Source organism: Camelus ferus, chromosome 6, assembly GCF_009834535.1.
Source record: "Camelus ferus isolate YT-003-E chromosome 6, BCGSAC_Cfer_1.0, whole genome shotgun sequence".
In the NCBI taxonomy this organism is placed as follows: domain Eukaryota; kingdom Metazoa; phylum Chordata; class Mammalia; order Artiodactyla; family Camelidae; genus Camelus; species Camelus ferus.
This window is the reverse complement of record NC_045701.1, coordinates 66417625-66440180: the sequence shown is the minus strand read 5'-3', so window position 1 is coordinate 66440180 and position 22556 is coordinate 66417625. Positions and strand designations below refer to the sequence as shown.

General features: G+C 43.7%; 1 protein-coding gene and 1 long non-coding RNA gene across 2 annotated transcripts; one reads left to right on the top strand and one right to left on the bottom strand.

Annotated features, from left to right (window-relative positions):
* Positions 1 to 357: 357 nt before the first annotated feature.
* SLC10A1 (solute carrier family 10 member 1) lies at positions 358 to 20773 on the top strand. The gene is made up of 5 exons (XM_006186424.3): positions 358 to 1021; positions 10424 to 10634; positions 16455 to 16633; positions 18222 to 18418; positions 20253 to 20773. Exons 1-5 carry the CDS (start codon positions 666 to 668, stop codon positions 20354 to 20356), a joined length of 1047 nt encoding a protein of 348 aa, XP_006186486.1. The 5' UTR covers positions 358 to 665; the 3' UTR covers positions 20357 to 20773.
* Positions 4356 to 10459, bottom strand: LOC116664326. Its single transcript, XR_004320801.1, has 3 exons — positions 10226 to 10459; positions 8674 to 8842; positions 4356 to 4908 (listed from the first exon to the last, which is right to left on the bottom strand). It is a non-coding gene; the product is annotated as an uncharacterized LOC116664326 (long non-coding RNA).
* Positions 20774 to 22556: the final 1783 nt, after the last annotated feature.

Sequence of the window (22556 nt, the reverse complement as noted above, 5' to 3'; positions counted from 1 at the left end):
GAGAAGGACGCGGGCACCTCTCCTCTCCCAGGAGAAGGGTCATGGACACATATCCTCCTAGATGCCAGCAACTTACCTGCACCAACCCTATCCCACGACCCCCTGGGATATGCCCCCTAGATCTACAAAGGAAAGGTAAAACTCACTCTTGTCAGTCCCGTGGGCTTGGGGGCAGATGGAGGTGGTCATCTTGGCTTGGGTTGGGCACCTTCTCCTAAATGAGAAACTGAGGCCTCAGGGACTGAGCAGAGAACAGGAGGAGCTGGATCTGGATTGGCCCCCAGGAGCAGAATGCCTGTGGGCATGCTCAGTGGGGGGTGGAGGAGAGATATAAGCCCTCTCGTCCCAGAAGCAGCCAGGAGATGAGGGAGGGGTGTGAGTGGCACCAGGAAGGCAGCAGAGGCCAAGGAGTTCAGGAGCAGCAGGGACAGCCCAGCAGATAAGGCTCAGGGATCTCTTCTTTTTGGGGCCGAAGCCACAGAAAAAGCACAGCCAGTTGCATAACCCTTCTATTTGCTCAGATCTACAATTTACCCTGAAGTTCCCTGTCCTGGGAGGTGACAGAGGAAGACAGCCAGCAAGGGCTGGGCAGGGCAGGGAGTCAGCAGGCGAGCGAGGGGTGTGCTGGGTCCTCAGCCTTCCTTCCAGCACTGCCGCACAGGAGGATGGAGGTCCTCAACGAGTCGGTCCCGTTCAACTTCAGCCTCCCACCCAACTTCGGCAAGCGGCCCACCGACCGGGCGCTGAGCGTCATCCTGGTGTTCATGCTGTTGATCATCATGCTCTCGCTAGGCTGCACCATGGAGTTCAGCAAGATCAAGGAGCACTTCTGGAAGCCTAAGGGGCTGGCCATCGCCCTGGTGGCGCAGTACGGCATCATGCCCCTCACTGCCTTTTCACTGGGCAAGCTCTTCCGGCTGAACAACATCGAGGCACTGGCCATCCTGATCTGTGGCTGCTCGCCCGGGGGTAACCTCTCCAACGTCTTCAGTCTGGCCATGAAGGGGGACATGAACCTCAGGTACTGGAGGGTGAGGAGGGAGCAGCCTGCGGTCAGTGACTGCGTGGAAGATTGCAACCAAGGCTTAGAGCTGGGCTAAAGCTAGGAGAGGGAGGGAGTGGGGGCGGGGCGGGTGCTAGGACAGGAGGTGGGGGGCTTTATTGTCAAGAGCTTATGCTGGGCTGAGGGCAGGAGTTGGGGTACCTCTTGGTTCAAGGACCAGGCCAAAGGGGCCCATCTGGTCCAGGGGCATTCTGGAGAGCCCCCTACTCGCAGAGCTGTCTTGAGTGGGGCATAAGGATTGTCTTGAAGGAATACTGTAATGATTTAAACCAAAGGGACCTCTGGAGCACTTTCGCCTACTTACCATGGTGGGCAAGTTGTCTGCTGTGAGGCCAGAGTTCTGAAAGGAAGTATAGAATAGTTCCAAAGATCTCTAGGAAGATCAAGGTAGCTTAGAACTAGAAAGCACCTCCAATTCCTGCAGAGCAAGCAAGGTAAGAATTTCCAAAGACCCTCTTAACTATCCAGGCACGTCCTCTCCTAACTTCCCCCATCCACTCATCAGATACAGAAACACTTCCACACAAAGACACAGCCAGGTAGATCCTAGAATTTCCCAGCTGCAGACCAGGGCCCCAGGTCATGACAGACCTCACCTCAGCCAAAGTGGTAGTGGGAGAAACAGCAGCACCCCTGCACCCAAAGCATTACAGCAAAACTCAGCTAGGGCTCGCTCCTGCAGGGCCAGTTGGCTGCCTGTCCTTCCAAACAGGCGGGACTCTGGTCTGGAATGCCTCCCAGGGTGAGGCCATTTCAGACCTGCTCCAGCTGCAGCAGCAGCCCGTGCCGGCCGAAGGGAACTTCCCAGCACAAAGACTCTTGCTTTTATCGAAGCCTCCATCTCAAGCAAGTCTCCTCTGCTTCAGTGCCAGGTGGAGACACTCTTCCATGCTGGGCAGGGCAGTGAATTCACAGTCCACCTGCTCATGTCTGTCCGTACCCTGCCCCTGGCTGAACGTTACCAAGGAAATCAGCCGCCAAGTAAGGAACCCCCCTTCCTGGTGATGCTAAGTGATCATTGGGGGTTACCTGGACCTGCTGTTTGAGTAGCTCTGGACTCTGTGATTCAACCCTCACTGAGGTGGTGGATGGAGGGGGAGGCACAAACAAGGAGCTGGGCTTGAACAGTCTCCCATGGGGACATGCCCAGTGTTCAGCCACCTCACTGTGAGGAAACTCCTCTATCCAATCCAAACCTTTCCTGCTGCAAAGCAAGCCCTCGCCTCAGTCTTGATCTGGTCTGCAGACAAGGCCCATCATAGCTTGTGTCCCAGGAAACCCAGACTGTATCTTAATTGTGATGTAGAAAGGCTGCAGGTCAGGAAAGAGGCACCCTGGGGCTTTGTGGCTCTGTGGAAGCAGCAGAGCAGGGTAGGGCAGCGTAAAGGACAATGAGGGAGTCCCCAGGTGTGCGTAAGCGTATGTCCCAGCCTCCTGAGCCAGCGGGTGCTAACGAGGTCTGTTAGTAACACATGCACTTATGAGGCTCTGCCTCCACCCAGGCCTGCGGTGACTCAGGAATGCAACCTTCATGCTCTCCTGCTCAGCCTCCTTGCCTGGGCACCTGCCAACTATCACTTCCACCCAGGCCCCACGAGAGATAATCCTCTGCTGGGATGGCCACCTTGGGCCATAAAGCCCCTTCCCACGGCCCAGCCTCCCAAGCACGTGAAACCAAGCCTCAGAGCCCACTGGCCGAGTGTGACTCTCACCCTCTACATCACATGCTGCCAGACTTCGAATTCCAATTTGAACTCACCTGGGACAACTTGTTACATGTATTGCAATAATCATAATGATGCGGGCCATGAGACAGCAAGGTGCTGAGCCACGCACTTTACATGGAGTCTTCCCGTGGGGCGGGGGGTGCCGCAAAGAGACCCACTCTAGAGATGAGGAAACTGAGCCTTAGAGAGGTTAATACATTCATCCCAGGTCTGGGAGCTCCAAAGCCTGTGCTTTTACTCAAATATCTTCAGGGTCAGGTGCGCACTCGAACAAACTAAGTGGCTGGAGGCTGACCACCGGCCTCGGAGATGTGGGCCCCCCTACACAGGGCAAATGCTGAGCATCTCTGCCATGGGGGTTGTGGGAGCAGGGACTCACCACCAGCTCAGCTTCCTGCTTTTCAGGAGAAGACAGAATCTCCCTTTTTATGTGAAATCTCCACATTTTTAAGTATTGGCAACTTATTCAAAATTTGTAAAACACTGTGCAAGCCAAACAGCACAGGACCTGCCTTTAAGCACAACACTACACTATTTCCCATCTAGAGGAGAAAAGAATGTTAAGACACTGATTCCACATTACACGGGAGGAAGCTGAAGTCCAGAGATTTGCCAGAGGCTTCACAGAACATGCGGGAAAGCCATGTCTGGAGCCAATACTGGGCTCTCCCTTCCCCATCATTCTGCCTCACAGCTGAGTGAGTCTGGGGGAGCTGACATCAAGGTGGGTGGGCGGGCACGTCCCAGGAGGCTTGGCCACCAGGTGGACCTCTCATAGGCGGCCAGAAACAGCAGCTCCATCCTCAAGGATGCTGCTAGACATGTTCCAAAAAATGCGGGTGACCCACAGGCAAAAGAAAGTGCCCCCATTGAGGACAGAAGGGAGAGTGCCAGAGAGAGCTGCGCCCCTTTGACCACCTCTGCTGCCCCTCAGATTCACCCAGCTCACAGCGGAGACCAGAGCCAATGGTTGTGGTGACAACAGACTTGGACACAACCCAAGGATTCCCTCAGCTCTCCCCACTGACACAGGATGACTGAGCAGGATGAGACAGAAGCCACTCGGGTTCACAGAAGTTTCCCATTTCACCAGAGACTCTGACGGGGCCCCTCACAGTTCCCTCATCTTCTGCCTCCAGTGCCTCTATTGACAGGGACTCAAAACCTGTCCTTCAAACAGGGTGGACAGATGTCCAAAAACAGGCTGTATGCAGTGCCCTGGGAACTTAAGCAGGAAGGATAGATAAAAAACCAAATGCACTCCTTTCTCCCTGCCCCTGGACCCCTGAGAGGCAGCACATTACTGGGTCCACAACATTACTACAGAACAGTCACCTCCCATTCCTGTCCTTCAGGGTGACTGAGAATCATGACAGTCACAGATGCTACTAGCAAGTTAGGACCTTCGGAGCTGGTACCGGCAGGTCTGGGAGCACAGCTCCCACTCATCCCTGTGCGTGAGGCACACCAGGTCCAGAGCAAACTCCAAGGCTCCCAGCACGCCAAGCCAAAGCAAGCATGACTCCTCTGCTCAAGGACAACAAAACAAGCACACAAGTTGTGTGGCTTTTCTTCTCGGAAAGAGATCAATAGCTAGCACTGGAGCCCGCTGTGTGCCCTTCCCAATCTCATGCCCCTCTACCGAACCCACAGGGAGTACCTCCCAGGCTTTTATACTATTACTACATGCAAATATATCCCTAAACAAGATACACAGTTCCATTTGCATGCTTTTAAATTTTATGTAAATGGTCTCATACTGCCCATATCATTTGACAGCTTGCTTTTTTGAAATACAGATATGTAAAGAGCTTCTTCATGCAGTTGAACTGCGGCGCAGTTTGCTTGCATTTATCCTTTCATTCTCCTATTGTCAGACGTTTATGTGGCTTTCGTGGCTTGCGCCATGGAAGTCTTGTGCATCCCCCTCCCTGTGCTCACATGAGGGCATATATAACGAAAGCAGGACTGCTGGGTCTTGAGCTTCACACATCTTCAACAAAAAAGTCTCCAAAGTCGTTGTTCCACTTCACACATCCTGGGGCAGTGTATGAGGATTCCTGTTTCTCCGTGTCTTCATCTGTATTCGGAATTGTCAGACTTCTAAATTTTTGTCATCTGGTGAGAGTGAAATGAGTCAGAGTGCTTTAAAATTTCATTTCATGGGAGATCTAGCATCTTTTCAAATGTTGTTGGCCATTTGGGCATCCTCTTCTGAAAATAATGCCCTTTGCCTATTTTCCAATGGGAACGTTGTGGTTTTTCAAATTAGTTCGTAGTTATTTGTTGTTTTTATATGTTGCAATGGTCTACTCAGTTTGGGGCTTATCTTTACATTTTGATAATGATATTTTATAAAACAGAGTGCTTATATTAATTTAACCAGTTTGCCAATGTTTTTCCTTGACAGTTCAAGTTTTGGGGGTTTAAGAAACGCTGTACAGCCTCAAGATTGTAAAGATATTCCCCTATCTTTTCTCTGAAAAGTTTTAAAGTTTTGCTTTTCACATGGAGATCTTCAAATCAACCTAGAATGTATTATTATGTATACTGTGATCTAATTTTATGTTTTCTATATGAATAGGGAAAATCCCCAGGACCACTGAGTGAATTTTCCTCGAACAATCTGTAATGCCATCTCTCTTGATCAAACTCACAGATACGCATGGGTTGGTGTCTGGGATCTCCCTTCTATTGCTCTATGTGGCTCTCCTTGCACCAATATTATATTTTCTTAATTACAACTTTATCATAAATCTTGATATCTGAAAGGTAAGTCTCTCTACCTTGTTCTTGAAAACCATCTTAACTGTTCTTGGCCCTTCACTCTTTCACTTGAATTTCTGGATTAACTCTCAAGTCTACAAAAAATATTTCTGGAATTGTGGTTAAATTTGCACTAAATTTATAGATAAATTCAGAGTTCATCTTTATAATAAATACTGAGTCCTCCCTTCCATGAAAATGGTATAGATTTTATTTAGACTTTGTTTTATCCCTTTCTGTGAAGTTTTATTTCTTCCATGAATATCTTACATATCTCTTTTAGATTTATTACTAAATATTTTATAGTTTTCGTAAATATTGTAAATGGTATCTTTTTAAAAAAATTCATCTGCTAATTATTTTTCATAGCTTACCAGGACTCGATTTTTTTTTGTATTGCTATTGTATTCATAATTTTATGGATTCTCTTACTTTCCAGTTATAATGGAAATTCACTTGGGTTTCCTCTGTGGACAGTCCTATCATTGGCATACAATGAAAGTTTAGTAACTTCCTTTCCCAGCGATGTGTGTTTTCTAGTTCTTGTCTTGCTATGCCAGCAAAGACCTATGTAATTTACAGCAGAGGTGATGATAACAGGTATCCTTACTATATTTACCATTAGATTTACTCATTCCTCTTAGATTTTTTACAGATAACCCTTTTCAGGTTAAGGAATTTCCATTCTGTTGCTAGTGTGCTCGTTTTTATCGTGCATGAACACTGGATTTTGTTGAAGGACACTTTTCTGCATCTATGAAATGATCACTACTAATTTTTAAAATTCTGATACTACAGTGATATATATCACTAGATTGACTAAAGTTAAACTATTTTTACATTGCTGGGATAAACCCATCTTGTTCACTGTATTATTTTGTAAAGGCATGGCTAGATTCATAATACTTTACGACTTTTGCTTCTATGTTCATAAGTGAGACTGGCCCCTAATTTTCCTTTCTCAGTGTCATTTTCCAACTTTGATTCTAAAATTATACTATTTATATACAATAATTTGGGGCATGTTTCCCTTTTTTAACTCTCCATATAATATTGTGACTATTTTACTGTACTTTGATGTTTAGTAGAACTCTACTGTAAAAGCATATACGTCATACGACGTTTGAATGCTAGGTTTCAAACTGCTTCTTAAATGTCTTAGTCATTCTAAGTTGATTCAGGTTTTCACCTTCATATTGAGTCAGTTTTTGTAGACATATTTCCCAGGAAACTGTCCACTCAATCTGAATAGACAAAGTATAAAGCTGTACTTGGTTTCTTGCATGGCTCTCTAAAATCTTTATTTTATCTGAGATTGTTTCCTTTTTCTCTCCTAATAACATCAGTTTGTGTCTTCTCTTTTTCTTGGTTAGTCTTGCCAGAAGTGTCCATTTTATTGGACTTTGCAAAAACTTGCTCTTGGTTTAACCAATTCTCTCAACTAATTTTTAACATTTTTAAAGTTTTTCTCTCATCTTTAATATGTTCTTTCTCCTAATTTCATTGGGTTTATTTTGTTTTTCTCTTTCCAATTCTTGAGGAAAATGCTTAGCTCATTAATTTTTAGTCTTTCTTCTTTTCCTAAACATAAACATTTCAGGATACAAATACAAATACAAAACAGGTCTGATGACCAGGCTATCTTGTCACTTACTCAACAGTGGGTAACTATTGCTGCCTTCTCTACTGTTCTAGCATTGTGGCCCTTCAGTTATTCTGTTTCTACTCCTTTGCTGCTATATTTTACAGTCCTTCTAATCGTGATCTCTGTTTACTTTTTCTTTGCGTGTTTTTTTGACTTTTGCCTGACCATCCCTCCCATGCTACCCACTCTCAAAGACCAAGTATTTCCGTCACTGTCTACGTTCAAAATCCCCAAGAGAAAAACTGCTCTTGATGCACTTAATCCCTATTATCTTAGTTAGACAGACCCACTATGTCCAGCCATCCCCTGGGCTCTAAGGCAGGCACTTAGCAACGGTAGATCAGGTGTTATTCTATGATCCAATGGGCTACAGTCAAAGTGATTGGATCACACAGCTTTCTTCAAAACGGGCTCTGCATATGGCAAGTATAGAGAGCAAGTATAGATGGCAAGAATAGAGAGCTCAGTTACAGAGGAGACCAGCATGACTCCTTCCACAATGCAGCACACAGGGACTGAAGCAGGTGTACAGACCTGGGTTCAAATCCTGCCTCAGCCTTCCTACCTGTGTGATCCTGGGCAAGTCTTAACTCTTCAAGTCCCCAGCTTGCTCATTACGAAAAAGGAGACAGTATGCTTACCTCCTAAGACTACTGGGAAAAAGAAATAAAGTATTCCTTACATAAAGAATGTAAGGTTCTTAGCATAATACCTGAAACATAGCAGGCACTCAAGAATAGCTGTGTAGGCACACCTTGGAGTACTTGCAAGTTCCAGACCATGGCAAAAAAGTAGAATGTCACAATAAAGCAAGTCACACAAATGTTATGGTTTCCCAGTGCATATAAAAGCTATGTTTAAACAACACTCTAGTCTATTAAGTGTGCAATAGCATTACATTTTAAAAAGCAACTTACATACCTTAATTTAAAAATACCTCATTGCTAAAAAAAAAATTCTAACCATCATCTGAGCCTTCCCCAAGTTGTAATATTTTTGCTGGTACAGGGTTTTGCCTCAGTGTTGGTGGCTGGTGACTGATCAGGGTGATGACTGCTAAAGGCTGGGATAGCTGTGGCAAGTTCTTAAAATAGGACAAATGAAGTTTGCCTCCATCAGTTAACTCTTCCTTTCATGAGTGATTTTGCTATTTAATAGCATTTTACCCACGGTAAGACTTCTTTCAAAATTGGAGTCAATCCTCTCAAACCCTGTCACTGCTTTATCAACTAAGTTTATGTAATATGCTAAATGCTTTGTTGTCATTTCAACAATCTTTACAGCATCTTCACCAGGAGTAGATTCCATCTCAAGAAACCACTTCCTTTACTCATCCATAAGAAACAGCTCCTTGGGGTGGGGGTGTAGCTCAGTGATAAAGTGTGTGCTTAGCATGTGCAAGGTCATGGGTTCAATTCCCAGTACCTCTATAAATGTTTTTAATTAAAAATTTTAAAAATTAAAAAAAAAACCTCATCCACTCAAGTTGCATCATGAGACTGCATTAATTCAGTTCCATCTTCAGGCTCCACGTCTTGTTCTCTTGCTTCTTTTCCACCACATCTGCAGTTACTTCTTCTACTGAAAGCTTGAACTGCTCAAAGTCATCCATAAGGGTTGGAATCAACTTCTTCCAAATTCCTGTTAATGTTAATATTTTGACCTCATTCCATGCATCATGAATATTCTTAATGGCATCTAAAATAATGAATCCGTTCCAGAAGGTTTTCAATTGACTTTGCTCATAGCCTTACAAAATCTATTTCTTAAATAATAAGACTTAAAAGTCAAAATTACCCCTTGATCCATGGGCTGCAGAATGGATGTTGTATTAACGGGTATGGAATGACATAAATCTCATTGTATCTCTCCATCAAAGCTCTTGGATGACCAGGCATGTAGTCAGTGAATAGAAATATTTTGAAAGTAATCTTTTCTGAGTAGGTGTCAACAGTGAGCTTAAAATATTCAGTAAACCATGTAGTAAACAGATGTACTGTCATTCAGGCTTTGTAGTTCCATTTATCGAGCACAGGCAGAGTAGCTTTAGCATAATTCTTAAGGGCCCTAGGATTTTGGGGATGAGCACTGGCTTCAACTTCAAGTCACCAGCTGCATTAGCCCCTAATGAAAGAATAAGCCTGCCTTTTGAAGCTTTAAAGTGAGGCATTGACTTCTCTCTAGCTACAAAAGTCCTAGGTGGCACCTTCTTCCAATAGAAGGCTGTTTCATCTACACTGAAAATCTGTTTACTGTAGCCCCTTCATGAATGATCTTAGCCAGACCTTCTGGATAACTTGCAGCTTCTACATCAACACTTGCTACCTCACCTTGCACTTTTATGTGATGGAGATGACTTCTTTCCTTAAACCTCATGAACCAACCTCTGCTAGATTCAAACTTTTTTTCTGCAGCTCCCTCACCTCTCTCAGCCTTCATAGATTTGAAGAGAGTTAGGGCCTCGCTCCAGATTAGGCTTTGTCTTAAGGGAATGTTGTGGCTGTTTGATCTTCTATCCAGAGCACTGAAACTCTCCATATCAGCAATAAGGCTGTTTCGCTTTATTGTTTGTGTGTTCACTGGAGGAGCACTTTTAATTTCCTTCATGAACTTTTCCTTTGCGTTCACATCCTTGCTAACTGTTTGGTGCAAGAGGCCTAGCTTTGAGTCTGTCTGGGCTTTCCACATTCCTTCCTCACTAAGCTTAATCATTTCTAGCTTTTGACTTCAAGCGAGAGCATATGACTTCCTTTCACTTGAACACTTATAGGCCATTGTAGGGTTAGTCACTGGCCTGATTTCAACACTATTGTGTCCCAGGGAACAAGGAGGCCCGAGGAGAGAGACAGAAAGGGGAACAGCCGGTCAGTGGAGCAGTCAGAACACACACAATATCTATCCTTTGTTTGCCATCTTACATGGGTGCGATTAGCAATGCCCCGAAACAAGTACAACAGTAGTCAAAGATCAAGAATTATCATAACAAACTTAATAGTGAAAAGCTTGAGATATTTCGAGACTTACCAAAATGTGACACAGAGACACAAAGCGAGCAAATGCTGTTGGGAAAATAGCACCAATAGGCTTGCTTGATGAAGGGCTGCCATAAACCTTCGCTTTGTTAAAAACAAAAAAAACAGTATCTGTCAAGTGCAATAAAACAAGGTACGCCTGTATTAATGGACTCTCTCTCTCTCTCCACTCTTCCTGTCTCCCACCCAGTATTGTGATGACCACCTGCTCCACCTTCTGCGGCCTGGGCATGATGCCCCTCCTCCTGTACATTTACTCCAGAGGCATCTATGATGGGACCCTGAAGGACAAGGTGCCCTATGGAGGCATTATGATATCACTGGTCCTGATTCTCATTCCTTGCACCATAGGCATCATCCTCAATGCGAAACGGCCGCAATATGTACGCTATGTCACCAGGGTAAGAATCTGGGGGCCTGGGTGGGGAGCAAGAACACCACCATCACCTCAGTGAATGGCTTGAGGCAAGTCATTTGGGCTTTTTGTGTGTCAGTTTCCTTCCTTGTTTTAAAAAGAAAAGAAAAGCCTGCTATTGGTACAACCGACTTCATAGGATTGTAATGTACATGCTTTTGAAGAGTTAGGAGAATAAAAAAAAAAGTAAACCACCATGCAAACTATAAGGTATGATCAACTCTTTTAATAATAAAATTTAACTTTTATCATGTACCAGCTAGATGCTAAGTTTTATGCTATCCAGTAAGTCCTCAGACAGTTTATTTGCAGAAAGTCAAGTAACACACGAGAAACAAGATCCAACACGGTGGACAATCAGGTACTGTCAGAATGCAAGGTGGTGAGGTTAGTGAGGGCCAGGTGGTCAAGGAAGGCATTCCCTGGAGGACAGAAGGAAGGGGCGGACCTGAGCCAGACCATGAATAGAGGGTAGGATTTGGGTAAGCCTGAATAGAGTTGTTCAGAGGGGGACCAAGGGCAAACTTGGCTGACTGGATGAGAAGCCGGAGGGGAAGAGAATAGGGGAAGAGGTGGTAGGTGCACGTGTAGCATTTCAGGAATGGGACGGGAGGAGTGTGGAGTTGGCCCAGAGGGTGTAGGGGAGTGCTGTGAGGGCATCATCACGCCATTGCCTTACGTTTGGAAAAATCACAGACTTGGAGAGGTCCCTCTGCCAACTCTTGGGACTTTGGAGCTCAGTCCCTATCTCCCCTCACTATTCATCCCCTGGGTCCAAGGCTCAATCCTCTTCCTCAGGAAAAATTCTGCCTCCTGTCTTCCTGAGGGCCTGTTCTTGTCCCTGCCCCTGGATCCATGCCTCTGGGCCGGTCTACAGGCATGCTACTTGGAAGCCCAAGGTTTGGCAGTAGCTTTGGGCCTGGGACAGAGCAGCTGCCAGTCAGAGTCTTTTGATTTCCACACTAGTATTGCTAAAGGTCGTCTCTGCCCTTGTCCTGGCATAGTCCTAATACCATGGCCACAGCTCCTCTCCGCACCTGCTGGAAGACATGAAGTCATTCCTCCTCCTGACAAATGGCTGATCGACCCCACTCTGGGGTGGCACCCTCTGTTCTCTCCACCCTTACTTCTCAGAGATCTCCTTTTGTTGATCATGCCCTCTACTTCAACAGCCTCCTCCCCTGCGTTCTCATTTCTAGAATGTCTCCATATGACTTTATAATCAGCACTGATACGGGTTCACATCTCTCCTGTATTTAAATATATATATATAATCAAACTCTCACTGGACTCTGTTCCTGTTCCAGCCAACACCTCTCTTTCCTCCCCTTCCCAGCCACACTCCTGGGACACATCTGCAGCCCCCACCCACTTCCTCTCATACACCCTCCACTTCCACCACGCTGCCCGCAGGGCTGCTCTCCAGTGACCAGGCCCTCAACAGTTAGCCTCCTCTCCTCCTTGGTCTCCCACCCACTCAGCATCTTGATGACCACTGTTCCACTTCCTTCACCAAATCCAATGGACATTTCTCAGTTCTTTTAGTCACTTTTGGATGATTGACCACTGCCTCCTCAGAAGCCTTCTTCCTCAGCTTCGGTGACTGAGCACACCTGCTTTTCTAACACCTCTCTGGCACTTCTTTTCAGACTCCCTTGTGAGTTCCTCTGGTAAAAGTGACTTCTCTACAGTCAGTATAAACCTTCTGCTTTCCTTACTAACCTTCCCTAAGCCCAGGACCTCTCCACCATGAGATCTGATCCATCTCAACAGCCATCTACAAGCTGATGACTTGCAGCACAGTATCTTCAGCCCTCAACTCTCTCCTGACTCCAGAATCCATTTATTAACTGCCAAACCTTTCTACCTGAATATGCCTCAGGCATTTAAAACGCAGTATGTCTTAAGTTAAAATCTTCTCCTCAAGCCTGTTCTCCCCAACACCCTCCTCCTCCCATGTGATCAATCCCAATGAATGGCATTCACTGTGCCCAACTGCCTGAGCCAGAAACTGGAAAGTCATTCTCCACATCCTCTCTCCTTGCACCCCACACTAATAATTGTCCATTCTGCCTTCATTTGCTTGGATCCATCGAAGTCTCTCCATCTCTGTGTCCACTGTCTTCATTCAGGCCACTCTCCTCTCGTACTAGACAACTCAAACAGCCTTCTAACCTGGCTCCCTGGGCCAGTTTTAACTCAAGATTGGAAAGAACAAACTCACATGTCACTCCACTCCATAAAGCCCCTCATTGGTTCCTTACTCTCAGGCCTTTCTTGATTTGGTCTCAACTGACCTCTCCAGTGTCAGCTCTTTGTGCATTCTCCTCCCTCTGCCTGGAAGATTCCCTTCTCAATCCCACCTCACTCATCACCTTTCACTGGACTCATTCTTACTCATCCTTCAAGTCTCCACACAATTAGCACCTGCTCTAGGAAGCTTTCCTTAACCCACGAGCCTGGGTAGGATGCTTGTCCTACTTGCTCCCATAGCACTCAACACCCTTGTAGCATTTATCATGCTGTATTATAAATACCCATTCGTTTTTATTCCCCACCTACCTGCAAGTTCCTCAAAAAGCAAGATCCTAAGACTGTGTCTTCACACTGAATTCTCAACACCTATTGCAGTGCCCGCACAGCTAACACCTGAGAATAAACAAAGGAATAAAGGGCAAGTCCCATCTTACCCACACTTTAGCAGAAAAACAAAAAACCAGAAATGTTTGTCCATCATTTCACTTATTCAAGATAGTTTGTAGGGGGATAGGAATAAAAAAAAAAATCACAGAACACAAAAATGTGAAGTGAACACTGATAATCACTTAATGCCAACTCTGCCCTCTTCCACTTTATATAGAACCCCAAGTACAACTGATAAAAGAATATGTCTCCTTACCTTAGAATAAACTTTAAAAATGTTCTTCTGAGGATGCAAAAAGATTCTCAAATCTTAAAGCTAGAAAAGAAAGGCCTTCAAGATTTTCAGTCTCCTGCCTTATTCCCATTTTATAGATAGAATAACTAAGGCCCAAGGACTCAGTCTCCTGTCCCTGTTGTGTTACACATCCACTGTTCAATTTCACAGCAAAAAAAAAGGAACCAAAATACCCCAGAGAACATTAAAGGGGCTGAGATATGCTTGGGCTGGAAAGACAGGGGCCAGCACCTTGGACCCACTTTGCTGCTGGCCAAACCTCCAGGGTTAGACAAGCGGACAATCAAGAGCTCTGTTTATAAAATACTCCCAAACAGGAGTCACTCCTGTGAAGATGCAGAGAAAAGCAAGTGGTCAAGATGCAAAGGCTGAAGTTTCTTCTGCTTTTATAGGTCTTCGAGGACTATGCTCATCTTTCATTGTCCCGTTTCATAAAATATAGTGAGTTACAAGCTGAAAAAATGAGCAGTTGTCCCAGTCTCTTCGCACACTTAACCCTCCTAGAGATTTTCAAATCAAAATGATCTAACTTCTGATAACTAGCTCTGGCAGAAGGTATCTGCTCAAACTCTGCTTGACCAGTTGCACCCCCTAGTGGGAGGTCCCGTTTAGACATGCTAAGATAATCTCAGGGGAGCCCCATTTGGAAAAGGCAATTCAAGTTAATTCTTTAACTTACCCATGAGGGCTTATTCAAACCTCCGTGGTGAGAAGGTTGGTGAATCTGAGCACACCATGATCTAGGAGCCACTCTTTCCATAAGCCACCCACCACTCTAATAAGGATTCTGCCCGAACACATGACTCAACCACTCCACCTATGCTTTTCCCATACCTGCTGCTACTGAACTGACCTGACTCTCCTTTATCTCACAACTTCTGCTGCTCCTGGGCATCTATGTCTTTCTCCTCTGTTCCCATTTCCCTCTCTATAATTCTGCAAACTCCCTAAACGAGAGGATCTGACTAGTTGGGTCAATCACCTTCCTATGTAGGCCACCTTTGTGGAAGAGTTTGGGCCAGGTCATCTCCTGGGTCACTGGCAAGCTGGACTGGCTACCCACGAATGGACACTCATCACAGCTTCAATCAGCGATGACAGGGCAGTGCAGGTGGTAGAAAACGTGGTGACCTATGCAGAAGCAACCACCTATGATCTCTCTGCTTAGCAGGAGGTTGTGGTCGTGAGATTTCCACAAATGGAAGGACTGAGAGTGACAGGACACTTTGTAATGTTAAGTTCCCCTCCTTTCCCTATGAGTAATAATAGGAGCTACAGTTTAGTCGGTGGTTCTTATATGCCAGGTCCTTGCTGTCAACATCACTCCGAGAGGTTGAGTGATTCACTAAAGTTTACACACCTTAAGATCAACTGAACTGAGCCAGCTTTCACACGTGGGTCACACCAGTATCTGTGCTCACAACCACTCTATAGGTCCCAAGGGTGGGAGAATTAGAGTGAGGAGATGAGAGTGATGCCCACACAGAGAAAGAGGGCTCTTTAGATTCATGGACAATTCCTATAGCCCAACACCCACTACGTTCCCCATTACACTCTTCGTGGGGGAAAAAATTGGTCATTAGGTAGAAGACAAATCCAAAGAACAAACTCCAAAAGGAGAAATCAACTCAAAACGCAAGGGCAAACTAAGAAGCTCATCAGTTAATAGTCTTTCAATAAAACTTGAAGCATGTGGTTACTGATGAGCTCTGCCAAGATTCCTTCCCACTCTGGGACAGGACCACTAGCAGTACAGGTGATGTCCTTTTGTGTTATACATATTTTACCATAATTTTTTAAAAATGGTGTCAGGAAATAATATAAAAAGCCACATGTGTGAGTGAACTAGAAACTGAACCAACACATATAACCATTATAAACAACAGGATAAGTTCAAGAAGTTTGTTATATATTCCTTCACTCAGAAGGTAAGTGGGACAGAGCCTTAAATTTACGCATATATTTTACCAGTTAGAGTGTGTCATTCTCTAAAATGCAGAGACATGTAAGCACACTTTGAAAGCCTGCATCTTTGTTATACACTGAAAATTTTCATTCTAATTTCATCATGAATCTGCCTATTCAAAACTTTAAGTGGTATGTGAGATCCAACTATAAAATTATACATTTTAAAATAAAACAAATTAAAACATACCATTGTTCCCAGTGGAAGTTCCTTCCCCAGCACTTACTGGAGGCCGAGTGGACCTCCTTGAAACTCCTTTTTAAGGAACTTCTTTATACCCAATTTGCAGATCACTCAAGAAAGCAGGCTCATCCCTTAACAAGTTATACATCACTGTGGATCTAAAACCACCTTACCTGACTTCATTACCTGCTTTGTTTACCAGCTTTGTTTCAAATGACTCTTGGCAAGTTCCTGAAGTCAAATTCATCCTAAAACGGATGAAGTCCCTACCTGCAGTGGAAGTGTTTTAAGACAAGTATGACAGTTCTAAGAATAACTTCGAGTGAGCTCCAAAATATTTGGAGCGATGGCAGTATATGGGCTTCAGAGACTTTTGAAAGAGAAATTTCATTTACACTATCTTCAGTGTGGGAGGACTGAACAGTCTAATGCTTCAGAGCCACACTACTACACTGAGAATCTGGTACCCAGAGATGTCAATCAGAAGCTGTGCTCGGCTGAGCCTTCACGTGTTAATCAGATCTACGCCCTCCAGGAAGCACCCTAGCTACAGATAAGAAATCCAGAAAGATGAAACACAAAGGTCTTTCATATTACCTTCCACTTAAAAGTATTTTTTTAATTAAAATGTTTTCCAACCCCAATATCCACCAGTGCTTCCCCAACCCTCCGCTCTTCCCTATCCTTCTAATTGCCTTTTTTCTCTTGTTCTCATTCAGACAGGGATGATCCTCATACTCCTGTGCAGTGTGGCTGTCGCAGTGCTCTCTGGCCTCAATGTGGGCAAGAGCATCTTGTTTGTCATGGAGCCACACCTGCTGGCCACCTCCGCCCTGCTGCCTTTCATCGGCTTCCTGCTGGGCTACATTCTCTCTATCCTTTCCTGCCTCAATGGACGGTATGTGTTATTTTAGGTCCCACTGGACCCATGGGCTTCATGCTCATCCTTGTCTCTCAGGAAGGGTAAGAAGATCCAAGATCTGGGGAAGGCATTTACCAAGCAGTATGTTCAAATTCATCAACTGAACAAGGAACTGTCGACCATGAAAAATATTGGGGAGGGAAGGTACTGAATCATGACAAATTCAGAAACAAAGTCCAAAGACCAAAGGCATCTAATCATCCAAAGAGCAACAGTTAAATGGCAAAGTGTTCCTTCCAGAGCCTAGATTCCACCTCCTGTCCAACTCCTTGGTAGCAAATAGTACTGGAGTAGCTCCAGGTCTTCAAGGCAAGCACTGATAATCTCCCTTACTCACTTTCCTCTTTTTCTGTCTAGGTTTCAGTCTTGACATGACATCACTGGGTGGTGACTCCGCTAAGTGGCACTCAGAGCTGACAAGAGTTGTAGACCTCTGCTACAGCCTAATCCAATTCACACAGCTGCTACTTTAGGGGAAGTCAGCTTGAGAGGCTGGTGTGGGAACATCAGGCACTCTTTCTGTACAAAGTAGTTGCACATTTTGGGACTTTTCCTATTTTCAGCCATCATAGACCATTATTTATGCATAGACCAATATTTATCCATGAATCTAGAAGCCCTCTTTCTCTGTGTGGGCATAACAGCACTCTAGCCTCCCATAACAACCCCTAAAATAATTGTTTTTAAAATACAATTTAAAAATAATTATCATTTTTAAAACTATGCTAATTTAATACAGAACAAACTACTATAGGATGTAACACATGGTGATACAGTAGAGTCTAAAGGCTGCCAATGACCACACCAATTTTTGTGAAGACAGAGTGATACGGGTCATAACAAATGGCCAGAGCATCAAGTGCTGTCACAGCAGTCTCCTTTATAATGTAGGTGCTGAGGTGGCTCTCGGGATTTCCTTTTAGTGAAGAACTATTTTAATACACTAATTGCAATTCAGTGACTCAAATGTTGTTTTCACTAAATGTAAACAAACATCTCATTTTTCAATTCATAAAATGGAAAGCAAAACCAAGTGAATGTGTTCCAAAGATAACAGAATTAAGCTTTTTTTTTAAACCATGTTTTGGCTTTAAAAAGGATGTCCAAACCAGAAACTTGACCATGGGACAAGGTTCCCAGACACTTTAGTCAATCTTCTATTGTATGTTGAAATTTTAATTGTCCTATATGTAAGCCCAACATGAGACAATGATTGATTCTGGCTCATATCCTCCTTTTGTCCATCACCAGCCAGACATTTCTCCAAAATTTAAGTTGGTAATCCCACAAGTGACACATTGTACGTTTCCAAGCTACTCAAAAATTCTCTCAAAAAAACTCGACATGAACCTACTAGTCACCATCTTCCCCAAGGCTGGATTGGTGATTCAAGAATGGGTTAACTTGACTTTTCTTGAAATCTTGTGCACTCCACACATGTGACTCATTTCCATCTTCCTGTTTTGGGGTATCTGTCTCAAGGCATCTGGAGAAAGGAGATGAGCAAGTGAATTTGTTCCCTCATGTCCCTTGAGAGCATACTGGGTTGTTTTAACCTACACAGGTGCAGTCGCACTGTCAGCATGGAGACTGGATGCCAAAATGTTCAACTGTGCTCCACCATCCTCAACGTGACCTTTCCGCCTGAAGTCATTGGACCACTTTTCTTCTTTCCTCTCCTCTACATGATTTTCCAGGTTGGAGAAGGTCTTCTCCTCATTGCCATCTTTCGGTGTTACGAGAAAATCAAATCTTCCAAAGGTGAGTATTGAACTATTTTCCTTTGAGTTCTGCTTCCATTTTGGACATGATCCTGCCAGCAACTGTCTCTGGCAAGGACCTTCTGGGTGGGGCTATAACCCACAGGCAGTAGGAACCAGGTAGCACCAAGCAAGTAGAAAGGACTCCAAAAAGCCAAGGCCACCTGTATTAACTACACTCCATTTTTCTGAAAGAATCAACTGTGGGATTTGCTTCATGGAACAGAAGTGATTTGGGCTGCTTTAACTGGGCAGACCATGTAGGCCAGGATGAAGAAATAGGACAGAACTGTCTTGGATATTAGACAATTGTAAGACATCATATGAAAAGCCCCTATTCACAAGAAGTCAGAAAGTTTCCGTGTTAACACTAGGTTCTCAAGTCATGGAACCAGGTCAGAGCCCCAGCACCACTGGCAACTCCTTATGAGGGAAAACATGAAAGCACTGCAGCCCAATAACCCAGCATCCAAAATAAGAGGATTCCAACTCTGGTTACATAATAAGAAAACTTAACTATCAGCTTACTAATAGCAACTATCAAAACAGCCTAGGTTTAGTATGATTAGCCAATAGCACCTCTTTTCTAAAGATGCTCCAAGTACTTCATTCTCTTCAAGACATAATCAAACCTCAAGAAAGCCCAGAGTCCCTTCCTCAAAGTGGACATCAATCCCAAGTATCTTTTTTTTCAAAGCAGGAAACTCAACCTCACTTGGCAACATGTTTCAGTATTTTATAACTCTAAACATCAGTATGTTCATCTTAACCACTCAAATCCTTCAACTTAACTCATACTTTCCATGAACTTGAGGACAACTTGAAGACCTCTTCTAGACACTAGAGATTGATTTATATCCTAGAAGGATACCACTCACCCTCGTGGAACTCATAAATCCTAGAATCAAAAGATGCAATCTTGGTTATCAAGCAGCCAAAAAGAAACTAGTAAGTAACTGACCATACTTCAGACCATTTTAAAGCTTCGATTCAAAACTACAATAAAGTTGTGGAGAACCTAGTCTGAAACTCCTCTGAGAGCAATTCAAGAAGCATGTTGCCCATTGAAATTTCTACCCTCTTACAAAAATACAAGGTTCCCAGGTTTGTACTTTCAGTCCTAGAAAGGCCTGCAGTGCGCTCAAGGGGCTGTCCTCTAACTGTAAGTCTCTGGCTCTCAAAATCTAACATACTTCAGAAGTACATTACCTCTGGTCTCAAAACCAACGTACCTCGGAAGACTCCTGTGGCAAAACTAAGTGCATACAACTGAATTCTTTGGAGCTAACGTACTGTCTGGGTCCAAGCAGCAGTACTCAGGTTAAAGAATCTGTCAAAAAAGTTTTTGTGCTTTTGACCCTTACACACTTCTTCAGAGATGGAAGAACAGGAAAGGTGGCCCCTATCTTCAAAGAGCCTCACCACTTCCATGCAGGCAAGAAAAGGGGGAGACCCAGTATCACAATGACAGGGGTACGGAAACTCCCTAGAAGACTTCCCACTTTCCTCCCTGTCCCACCCCTGCACGTCCAGAATGCAAGTCAACCTTTGCTTACATAAACTCAACTCCCCACTGTACTGCGTGTACTCCATCTCCAACTGATGAAAAGTTAGTACTCCCAGAACTTTTGTTACTAGTACTACCATTAGGGATGTTGAGGCAAAAGCAAATCTTTCCTGTTTGAGTTAAGTCATGGGAAGAAAGGTGGTAAAGAGATGGGAAAAAACATAGCACACCTTAGGGGTAAGTTAGTATTCTTTTATCTCCCAGATCAAACAAGTATTTTAACTACTCTTTTGTTCTTCCTAACCTTTGATTCTCTTCAACTTCACAGATAAGACAAAAATGATCTACAGAGTTGACACATCTGAAGAAACCATTCCAACAGCTCTGGGAAATGGCACCCACAAAGGAGAGTGCTCCCCTCAAACAGCCTAGCCTCCCCCAGTGATCTGGATTCTCATCAGAGGCAATTCAGAAAGCAAAGGAGGCAAACTACAGACAGCAGAAAGACGAACCACCACCAGTGGTGTCTGAGTCTTCCTCTAGCATTTCCAGCATAAGTTATCAGAATCATCAAGCCTTGTGTGGACAACGTGAGAGTCTACCCCCAAAAGCCTCACTTATTCCCAGCACAGAACATGATACTTGTTTTAAAAATAAGAGACTTATCATTCAATGGCAGCCTTATGGTGGCAGGAACCAAAACTGCCTTTTCCCGTTGAATCTCTAAAAGTGCTGGAGAGGCATAAAATAAGCACTCAATTTTCAGACTAGTCAATAAAATCAAATACTCAAATCCTATTCCAAGCTTTGCGACCCAAAAGGGAAATAAATGCTCAGAGTGCCATAGGATTGGTAGACTTCAGATGTCCTTTCTAACCTTAAAAATTCAGATTCCATTCCTTCCTTTTTGACATTACTGAGATTAAAGCTCCTGAGAACATGACATCAAGTATAGAAGTACAGACAAGATAAAACACAAAAGCAATGGGTAAGACAAACTCAAAAACTCACTAATTAAATGAAAAGACACTTTTTGAGAATACAATCTCTGAAGAAAGGAGAGGGGAAACTTTAAAAAAGAAAACCCAGGAAAGTAAATACCAACAGAATTTCACTAATAAGCTATCCCATCAGTTCATTAGATATCAGTGCTTTTCACATTATGCTCCCTCAAAATCCATAGTACTGCACGCTATTGCCAAAATTAGTGGTTTACAAAGAAAAATAACCAGAATTTTCAAAGAAAAACAACTATCATTTTTAAATTTCATTTTCCTCAATGAAATTAAGACATTTTCCAAACTGCTTATATACAAGCAAGCATTAGGTGAAAGATTAAAGAACTAATATGAACACTTGTGCAAACTGACCATGGCTAGTTACCCGCAGTTTTCGTATCGCTTAACGTGATCAAGGTACAAATAAAACCGAGACTAATTTTAGAGTATCAGTCTGGCACATGTCCAGAATTACCAGTACTCCCAACACCAGAATTTAACACTCTTAAAAATTCAAGTTAAAAAAAAAAGTTTATGAAAAGATCTACCACCTATTTCACCCACATTTACATGTCTGTTCAAACCGCTCTCATATTCACCTGAGATTATCTGCTAGTAGACTTGGTTAGGCAGAACAAACATAAATTTAGCTTTGTGAGGAAGGTAGGCCTGGACTTAAGATACATCATACACCAACCTTCCTTAGAGGACTGGAAGGAAGAGTGACCCCTTAATAACACAGGGGTTGAAAGTACCAATCCTCCATATTGCTGAAAACTCAACTATAATTTATAGTCAGCCCTCCATATCTGAGGTTCCACATCCACAGATTCAACCAACTGTGGATCGCGTAGGACAGCACTATGTATTGAAAAAACATCTATACGTAAGTAGACCCATGCAGATCAAACCTGCGTTGTTCAAGAGAAAACTGTATATAGAAAACAGGTTACGCTACACCCTACAAAGTTTGATCTTGTAACTTCACTTAGGATTAATTATACCCACACTCATTAACTTCCCGTATTCTGGATCTCGTAAGTCAGGTGAACTTCTCACTTCAAAATAACTTAGTCCTTTCACTTCAAAATAACTTAGTCGTTTCTGCCATTTGTTCAAAGGGCCTTGTCTTTATGCTCATCATTTGGCCAATTATTTACAACATTAAAGTGGTAAGCCACTGATATTACCTAGTTAATAGTTGACATGCGAAAAAAGTCAACTGGTAAAACATCAAACCACCCCAAGTTACCGTATTTAAAAAGCCCAAAGGTGGACAAAATTGCCTCTCCGATAGCAGCTCGTGGCTATCCTATACAGCCTTTAGATACACTATAAAAAAAAAAAAACCTAGGTTTTCATTTAAATAAGCTGAGTGCCCCGAATCCAAGTGAATTAACAAGTATACCACACAAACTCTCCCTATACTCATCCTTGTGTTGAAAATATCAGCTGCACAATATTATGGCCTAAGTTCTAGTCTTGGACACAGGGGTTAGCTTTCATGCCAAGAACTTACAAACCCATCCCAGCAAAAAGAACTTCCCACCACTCAATTCCCACACTTTGGGGAAACCAAAAGCAATCTTCCCAGTGCTTCTGATTCTGCTTTCCTCAAAAATCCCTGAAACGCT